Source organism: Octodon degus, unplaced genomic scaffold (assembly GCF_000260255.1).
Source record: "Octodon degus isolate 3935 unplaced genomic scaffold, OctDeg1.0 scaffold00048, whole genome shotgun sequence".
NCBI classification, from domain to species: domain Eukaryota; kingdom Metazoa; phylum Chordata; class Mammalia; order Rodentia; family Octodontidae; genus Octodon; species Octodon degus.
The window spans coordinates 9,149,982-9,159,558 of NW_004524624.1; the positions used below are offsets into that span (position 1 = coordinate 9,149,982).

General features: G+C 49.5%; 1 protein-coding gene across 1 annotated transcript in view; it reads right to left on the reverse strand.

The window, feature by feature from the left end:
- Positions 1 to 3,290: 3,290 nt before the first annotated feature.
- Riiad1 (regulatory subunit of type II PKA R-subunit (RIIa) domain containing 1) overlaps positions 3,291 to 9,577 on the reverse strand; it is an 8,619-nt gene continuing 2,332 nt past the window's right edge. Inside the window, exons 3-5 of the mRNA XM_023716561.1 lie at positions 5,126 to 5,172; positions 3,936 to 4,062; positions 3,291 to 3,397 (exon numbers count right to left, since the gene is read on the reverse strand). Of these exons, the coding sequence (XP_023572329.1) occupies positions 3,992 to 4,062; positions 5,126 to 5,172 (118 nt within the window). The 3' untranslated portion in view covers positions 3,291 to 3,397; positions 3,936 to 3,991. The remainder of the gene's footprint in view (positions 3,398 to 3,935; positions 4,063 to 5,125; positions 5,173 to 9,577) is intronic.

A 9,577-nucleotide genomic window follows, 5' to 3' on the forward strand; every position in this document is an offset into this window, starting at 1 on the left:
TGTGTGTGTGTGTGTGTGTGTGACCAGCTCACCCCACCAGGGGGCGGGGCTGGTTGGCATGTGGTGCTGGGGGATTGAACCGCAGTCCCTGTGCTTTGTTTAGCTTAGCTTGTTCTAAGTAGGTGCTTTAGACCACTGAGCCATCTCACCAGCCCTGAAATCTGGAATTCTTACCAGCTCCCTAGAGTGCAGGAATTACAGGCATGCACCACCACTCCTGGCTTGACACTGATTTACTGATTCCTGTAGCAGGGATGGTGTGTAGACCAGCAGTAGAGCACTTGCTTCACATGCACAAAGGCTTAACTTCAATCTGCAGCACACCCCCCAGGCACCCCCGAAAGGAAGAAAAAAAGACCCATCTATTGCACGGGACAGGCAGACATGGCCTTCAACAGACCTGACAGTTACTCCCGGCTTCCCTCTGCTCCCTGTCGGGGTCTCTGCTGACTTTGAGGTGGGCCTGTGAGGTGGAAAAAGGACAAGAGATCACCTCTTCCTGTTCAGACGGAGTCACAGAGTGGGCTGGTGTGGCTCCGCCTTCTCCTGCCTCAGTGCGGAAGTGACTTGGAGTACAGCGCCTTTGTGCAGCCAGCAGGTGACGGGCTAAGACTGCAAGTGAAAAACACAGCGCCAGAGGTGCTGGGCAGTGTCTGAGACCTTGACTCCTGCCTGCTGCCACTCCTTGCTTGGTGGGCAGACACCTTCCTGTAAGTCACTGTAAACTGGGTCTTGCATTACTCGCTGTTAAATACATTCCCAACTGCCACAGTGGACAGAGTTCACAGAGGGGCAAGAAGAGATGTGCAGATGACAGATGACCATGGCTCTGGCCACAGAGGTCATCTCCCTGCAGGTCTTTCCATTTCTAGTCTTAGTTTCCTCTGATTTGTCTTCCACACCATCTGCCCTTCATGAGCTCCTTGTGACTTAAAACCCCTCCCAGGCCCTTCATTGCCACATGGAAACATCTAACCTTCTTTGCCCAGGACCTGTAACTTCAGTTATCTGACCACTTCCTGTCTGCTGTCTCTTCCTTCCCCTAGACAACTTGAAGACCCTCTGGGGCCAGGCACGTCCACCCCATTAGGTTTGGCCCAACAACCCCAAGATCACCTCTTAGCCAAGGCCACACATCTGCTGAGTTCTGGATTCAGACTTAAACTCTGGCCTTTTTTTTTTTTTTTTTTTTTTTTTTTTTAAATTAGAATTCAGGGGCCCAGGGAGATAGCTCAGTAGAATAAGTGCTTGCCTGGCAAGCACAGGGTCATGAGTTCAATCCTTGATACGGAAAAAAAAAAATTAGAATTCACCACCCTCAGAGTTGGCAAGATAGCTCAGTGGACTAAGCACCTGCTAGGGCAAGCGCAGGGACTGGGGTTCAATCCCCAGCACCACATGCTGTACCACCCCTGCCCCCAGGCACGCTGAGCCAGCCACTAAGACCAGATGTGGTGGTACACACCCATAATCCCAGCACTGGGAAGACTGAAAACAGGAGGATCACTGCAAGTCCAAAGTGTGCAGTGAGACCCTGTACCAAACATGAGAGAAAAAAAAAAGAACTCACCACTCTCCACTCTTACTTACCTATAAGTCAGAAGGGAGCTGTTATCTTGCAGGTCCTCCAAGCCCATGGAAGTTGCCAGGATCCCGTCATCTGCTCTCACAGCCACTGTAGAGGACTGGCTTCCAACCTTGCCCTGTGACTGAAGGTGGCTACTCAGCTCTCGTCACCACATTGAGATCCAAGTCAAAAGGAAAAGGAGGGCCACCTGAGCTTGTTCTTTTATACCCCCACCTTTTTTCTAGAAAGCAAAAGTTTTCCTAGAATCTTAAGTTCTGTTAGCAAAGTAATGAGGATGAGCAGACAGCAGCCAGCTCTGGCTTTGCCACCTGCCAGCCAAGCGAGAGCTCCTGGGTTCTCTGCCCAGCACGGGCCGCTGAGCCTCCTTCCCCTCCGCTGCGGTACCTGCGTCCCTGGCGGTGCACAGCTGCTCGGCACCGCTGGCTCCGCTGGCTGAGCACGGCTCCGGCCCACTCGCTGCTAGGAGCGAGGGTTTCAGTGGCAAACAAGTTAGACTTTCAGGTTTGGCTCCAACCCTCATGAAGCTTTCAGTCTAACAATGAGACACCCAGGCAGGTAAAGATACAAGCGTAAAGACGCGCCCTCCCCAGACCCTCAGTGACCGAATGGCAGAAGGTCCATGTTCTTTTCCAGGACGTGGCACGGTATTTCACACAAAGCAGAAGCACAATAACCATGTTTTAAATACATTTCTTCTCATTGAGGCTTTGAGATGCATGTTAAATGTATACATTTTAGGAGAAACACAGTCTTCCTTCCACCAGGAGCCCCCAGGAAGAAGCTTCACCCAGTCCCGGAGCTTTGCCGACACTCTGAAAGCCATTCAGCCCTCTACAGGGAGAGAGGCCCAGGAGTGTCTGAGATCATGCTTCGCGCCAGAGGGCCTGGTGGACGAGTTTTTGCTGAAGGCTTTGTTTGGGTTTTCTCAACAAGACTATCTTCCCGTCTGTCAGAGCCACCCCTGCCTCTGATTCTGAGAGCCACTTAAAAACTCCGGGGACTTTTGGTCCACAACTGATCAGGCATAGTTTTAACAGTCCCCTAAATGCCCTGCTTTGTTGACCCTTCTACTACTTGGGGTGATGGCGGCTGTGAACAAGGCAGGCAGAGGCACGGGGAGTAAAACTAACACAATCCCTGCTTCAGGCTGTGCTTCTGTTGCCATGGTGATACTGACACGTGATACACAGGTGAGCGTGGAAAGGCAGACTGTAGAGGCCAGAGACAGAAGAATCGGAAGATCCCAGGTCTTCTGGGCCTGAAAAGGACTTCACTGAGGCCACCTGGCCCATGCCCTGCCTCTTAGATGAGCAGCTTGTTCCTAAAAGTCCTTGAGGACAAAGTCCCCCACCTGAGTCACTGTTAGGTGACCTTGTACAATATGCATGCCCTGAGTGTCCAACCACATTCTCTCTCACCCTTCCAGCCCGACTCCCCTCCCCACTGCTTCTGTGGAAAGAAGTTAATCATCACCTTACCGGTACAGCCCCCCAGAAGGGAAGATGATGAAATGTCAACTCGCTTGTTTCTGCCCCACCAGGACCCACTGTGGCCCTTGCGGTCCCCACGGCTCTCTGCTCTGGTCCCAGTTCTGGGTGCGGCTGCAGAGAGGACCCACCATATCTGGGGCCCCCGGCTGCCAGGGAGCAGACAGAGGCCAGTGTCCCCACCCCCGTGAGATAAGGCACAGAGAGCAGGAAGGTCTATTTTTAATGAGGATCTTTAAAAGCCTTTGCCACAGCAGACAGAATCCGAGGCAGCCTGCAAACCCGTGCTGACGGCAGCTGGGCTCTTTGCATCCAGATGACCCTAGAAAACAGAAATGGTTCTGCTAAATTAGAACCATTTAAGGCAAAGTAGCCTTTTCCCACTTCGCATTAAAGAAAAATCCCAGCCTTCATAATGGTGCCAGGAACCATCCGTCCTCCCTGCATTATGGCACAGCCCGACTCAAAGTGAGGACAGGGGAAGGTGCCCTATCCAAGCTGCACCCAGGGAAGCTGCTCTGGCTCCTGACCCCTCAGTGTCCTGGGGAAATGCTGTAGGCAGGAGCACCCACCGCTTCGTGCCAGTCCCCTTCTTTCGCTGCCTCGCTCACCAGCCTGTGTTTCCATTTCTCCTAATCCAAGTCACCAGACAGGAAGATCCCTGGCACTGGCATGCTAGACAGTTTCTGAGCCTCTCTGCAGTCCCTAATTCCCCAAAACAGTGTCAGGAAAACCAAAAGCTTTCATGAAACTCCTCCTTGGCTTCTCCACTTGCTTTCTCTCACACTCCAGACCAATAAGCCAGTGCTGCTTTTCTCAGGAGCGAAGCCATGCCATGTGTAAGTGAAGTTAACACCTACCCGAGGCTGGGTTCCGTCTGGTCTCTCCCAACAGCTGAGCATGGTGATTTTGCTAATTAAGTCACTTTCCTCTCTTTAATTAGCTGCATGTGAATCTTGTTGGGAAGTCTTGGATCCGTGAAATAGTCTGGGATAAAAATCAAAAAGAAATCATCTATACTCAAGGGGAAAAGACTGGGAGGAGGCAGCTTACTCTGCTAAAAAGTTAGGATGGCTTAGTCCTCAGACTGCTGTGAATGCCCCACTTTACAGCATAAGTGTCGCGTGACCCTCCCTAGAGTGGCTCTGGATGGGGCAGCTCACAGCCCCAGGAAGGGCTCACATCAGACACTCCCGCCACACTGTACCAGGCCATTTGCTGGCTGCTTGCTGATGTCCAGGGAGCCATCGAGGCTCAGGGATTGCCTGGGTTTTCTGTTCTGGGCCCATCGTGGGGCTCAAATAAATGTCAATGATTATTCTCGTCTCCACTTGGCTTGCCAGCTCCTGCCTCTGAAGTACTGTGGAGCCCTCCCTTGAGAACCCCTCCCAAGGAGAGCCAGGCTCCGCAGGATGACGACAGAAGAGGGTTTTTATACAACTGGCAGTAAATGAGTCACAGGCAGCATCTGCTGTGGCAGCAAAGACAGACTTAGATCGTGAGAAGCAGTTGGAGGAGGCAAACAGCTCCCAGAGTTCACAGCACCCAAGCCATTGGCTGGCCCAGCACCTTCCCTCTAAATACCATTGACCTTAAGCCCTGCTGGGCAGCCCCTGTCCATTAGAAATCACCTGGGGAGCCTTTAAAACTATGGGCAGGGCCCCACCCACACTAATTAAGTAAAAATCTCTAGTGGGGGGCCTGAGCGCTGGAATGTTTTAAAAGCTCCCCAGGTGATTCTAATGTACAGCCAGGGTCAGGACTGCTGTGAGATGCCCAGGGAAAGGGCAGCCAGCGTTTCCTTTCGGAATCTCAAAATTCTTAATCCTCCCCAAGAGGAAGTTCTGCCTCATTTCCTATCTGGCCTAATTTTAAGGAATCAACAGTGGAGCAACAATGCCTTCTGATACAGCTCCGTTGGGGACCATCAGGTGAGGGAGGATCCCAGACGTGGCAGGGGAACCCTTGCTGGGCCATCCAGGCCTAAACCCCCACTGGCCACAGCTGGGCACAACTGTACCACATCCCACACTGAAGCTGCCACGTTCACCTGTAGCGAATTCTACGATGTTGTCCGGTCGTTTGAGGAACATCTCCCTGGAAAACATTAAGGGACAGTGTAGAGAGGAAGCAGACAAAGGTAGGTGTGGCCACAGCTTTGGTCCTGCGCCTCCCCATAGCAGATTACTGTGTGACACACCATCCTAGAGGCAGCTACCCCAGGGACCTTGGACAAAGACCTTTTATTCATAATTTTCTTCAACTCAGTAGTAAAACATCTTAATGGCGCATAGGGATAGGGGTTTGATTCCTGGCCTGCTGGCCCTGCCCCTAGGGTGTACTGAGATGGCAACTGAGACTGGGCATGGTTGCACGATCCTGTAATCCTAGCACTTGGGAGGCTGAAAACAGGAGGCTCACTATGAGTCTGATCTGTGTAGTGAGACCTTGTACAGAAAAAAAAAAAAAAAATCTTAATGGCAATAAGCCTATGCCAGGGGGAGATGGCTCAGTAGAATAAGCACTTCCCTGGCAAGTGCAAGGGCCTGAGTTCAATCCCCAGTTCCACCAAAAAAAAAAAAAAAAAAAAAAGCCTAGGCCAAGGGCTGGCCAAATAGCTCAGTGGATGAAAGTGGCTGCGCACAGGTGCAGGGGCCAGGGGTTCGATCCCCGGACCTGCGGTGCCAGCCCTGCCCCTGGGGTGTGCTAAGACCGGAATTGAGACTGGGCATGGTGGCATGTGCCTGCAATTTCAGCTCTTGGGAGGCTGTAAACAGGTGGATCACTACGAGTCTGATCTAATAGTGAGACCCTGAATACCCTGTAGACCCTTCCCTAAAAACTAAAAAAAAAAAAAAAAAAAAAAAGCCTAGGCTATTGCTAATTTCATGAAAGAGCTGTGCTTCACCCTGGTGGGGCATGGCATTCCAAAAGCTTATTATTTTATTTTGCAGTCCTGGGGCTTGAGCCCAGGGCCTGTGCACTGAGCTACATTCCCAGCTTTTTTTTTTCTCACTATACTGCCTCAGCTGGGCTCAAATTTATGGTCTTCCTACCTCAGCCTCCCCAGTGCTGGGATTGTAGAGTGTGCCACCGTGCCTGGTTTCACAAACATTTTCACAAAGTCAGTATCAAGCCAGGGTCAGGAAGCTACCCACTACACGGTGCTCAGTGGACTCACGTGTGGTGTGATAGGCAGTGCCACACTGTTGTGAGGCCGGTTAACCATGAATTTGCCTGGCAGAGGGGAGGGAATAAACACACCTGGAAAGATGACCTTCAGATAGTTCCTGGCCCTGCACTATGATAACACTCCAAGTCCCAGTGCACCGAAAATGTCTTACATCCCCTCAAGTTTTATGGTTCATAACATATGCTCACAAATATTATCTCACTTTACAACATCTGTCAAATGTCAATTGCTGTGCCCTCATTTTACATATGAAGAAACCAAACCTCCAAAAGGTTAATCATTTGCCCAAGTTCATAAAGACAGCAAATAAAGCAAGGAATGGTGGCTCAGGCCAGTAGTCCCAGCACTCTGGAGGCTGAGGCAGGAGGATCATTACAGGCTTGAGGCCAGCCTGGACTACATAGCAAGACCCTGTCCCAAAAAGCCTTTCTCTAGTATAAGACTGTCATATCTCCAGCCCCAAATCTGAGGTTTCTAGTAGATGTGATCACTACTCTTTTTATTTTTCAGGCTCAAAACTAAGGCACTGGAGCTGGGGAGATGGTTCAGTAGAATAAGCGCTTGCCTGGCAAGTGCAAGGGCCTGAGTTTAATCCCCGGTTCTGGAAAAAAACAAAACAAAACAAAGGTCATAAATTCTGTACACTAGTTTGTGAATAGATGGGAACACTATGACTGAATGGCCATAAATCACTAGAATCCATAAAACTCAAGCAGGCAGTTCACTTCCTCCTAAGCCCAGCTCAGAGCTTCTCATAGCTCAGATGAGGGGCAGAGCGCAGCAGGACAGCAAAGGCAAGCTGCTGGGGGCCCATGCCCATGCCCCTCTTCTCACAGGAAGTGACATGAAACATACACTCGATCTTAGTCAAAGGCCAGAAGTGATGCCACAAGAAAAAGCCAGAAGTCCAGAGCAGGTTCTCACTCACTCTGGTACCACTCAAAGGAAGGAACAATAACAAACAAAAAGCAAACCCTCACATTTAAACATATCCCCCTCCACCCCCAGAATAGGCCTAAAAGAAGCCAGGAGGATTCCACGCAGGGAGTTTCAGGGACAGCAAAAGGAAAACCTGTAAGGCCTTGGGAGGGGATGGTAAGGAACAAAAAGGAAGGTGCCTTGGGCTGGCCCCGAAGCAGCCAGGACTTAGCCTCCTCCAGAAACTGTTCCAGGACAAACAGAAGCAGGGCCACCTCTGACCAGTACTGCAACAGTATTCACAGTCCTTGTTTGTGCAGCAAGCAAATGGTGATTCACTTCAGGCTTTTCATGGCCATGACCAACCTCTCAGCAGGAACGATTCCTAGCTTGAATTGCAAGCTCCTCAGAATAGGAACCATCACCTTTAATTCCTTTTAGAAGAAATGGTACAAAAAGTGCTAACACTGATAGATGACTTCTCAACTTTATTTTGCCCAAGCCTTACCCACAGCCTCAATGAACCCGACCTTCACAGACCAACTCGATAGATTTCAATGTTTTCTTTTCCCTGTCTCCTGTCTCTCTCTGTCTTCTATGTCTGCTGGCCCTCAGAGAAATGTCTAAGTATGAACAGTAAGACTGAAGAAAAAACAAAGAGGTCTGAGCAAAAGCAGCTCTTCAGATGTACCCTCTTATTTTCTTTTTGAGGGCTGCAGCTTGAACTCAGGACCTATGCATAGGCAAGAGCTCTGTCTCAGAGCTACAGCCCAGCCCCGAGACCTCTTACCCTTGTCTTTTGATGTTGGAACCTCAGGTCTAGCACACACACCGAGAAAGCCTTTCTAGCACCAAGTGATTGAGATGCGGTTTTGATTAGAGGAAGGTTATAAGCACAAGGGCTTATGGCACAATACAGTAAAAGAAAAAGGGTGCTGAATCCTAGCTCAATATGAGGAAGGTACTTGAGTTCTCTGAGACTAACTTGAGACACTGGTAAAATGGAAACAGTAATTTTGTCTCTCTCCTTTGTGAGACTATGTAGCCCAGGCTGGGCTGGAGCTCTCAGTCCTCCTGCCTCAGCTTCTCGAGCACTGGGACTGCAGGTGTGCACCACCATGCCCTGCATAAACTTATCTTTTGTAGAGCTGCTGATGGATCAGCAAAACTGTATCAAGATGTCATTGCAAGGGGCTGGGGAGATGCTCAATGGAATACACGCTTGCCTGGCAAGCACAAGGGCCTGAGTTCAATCCCCGGTTCCGCAAAAAAAAAAAAAAAAAAAGGCTGTCATTGCGCAGGCGCTGATGACACACATGACTACCAGCATGGAGCACTAGAGCAGTAACAGCAGCAAAAGATTGAGAAGGCAGTGACAGCATAACATGATGAGTGCTGGGGTAGAGAAACAATCCCAGGCTTGGAAATGAAGCCATTATTATTTAAACCTTGCTGATGTGACTATGGCCACACAGTATTTGAGACAGTTCTATTATTTTCATTCACTGGTGCTCCAGTTTTTCTTTCTTTCTTCTCTCTCTTCTTTTTTTTTGGGCAGAACTGGGGTTTGAATTCGGGCCCTTGCACTTGCCAGACAAGCACTTATTCTTCTGAGCCATCTCCCCAGCCCCCTTTTTCTTTCTTTCTTCAGTTGTTTTTCATTGCAATAGATTTTTCCATTCAAGCAAATGCCAGGCTGAAACGCAGGAAGGAAAGATGATGCTCCGGGTAGGCCAGAAAACGTTCCTTTTTGCCTAACTATAAATAAGTAGCTGTCAATCCTTAGAGTTTTTCTACAATGTTCTCAAGTAGGGAAGGGCCAGACATCTGAATTTGCTTATTTACTTGTTTTGTTTTCTTGAGACAGAGTCTCACTATGTAGCCCAGGCTGGCCTTGAACTTGTGGCCCTCCTGTTTCAGCTCCTGAGTGCTGAGACTACAAGCATGTACAACCATGCCTGGCTCTGAATTTAACATTTTGAAATCCTATTAGTGATCTTGTTTAGCTCTTTTTTTTTTTTTTTTTTTTTTTTTTTTTTGGGATAGAACTTGGGACCTTACACTTGCCAGGCAGGCGCTTATGCCACTGCATAAACTATCTCCCCGGCCCCCCAATTTTTAAAAAAATCATTTATTTATTTATTTATTTGGTATAGGGACTCACTATGCAGCTCAGAGAGGAAGATAGTGCAGCCTTCCCAGCACTGGGATTACAAGCGTGCGACACCATGTCCTGTTTTGGTGGCTGGCTCGGCACAGGGCCAGCATGGCATGTAGTACTGGAGATCAAACCTGGGTCTTTGGGGCTGGAGAGATGGCTCAGTGGTCTAAAGCACCTACTTAGAACAAGCTTAGCAAAAGCATCAGGGACCGCGGTTCAATCCCCCAGCA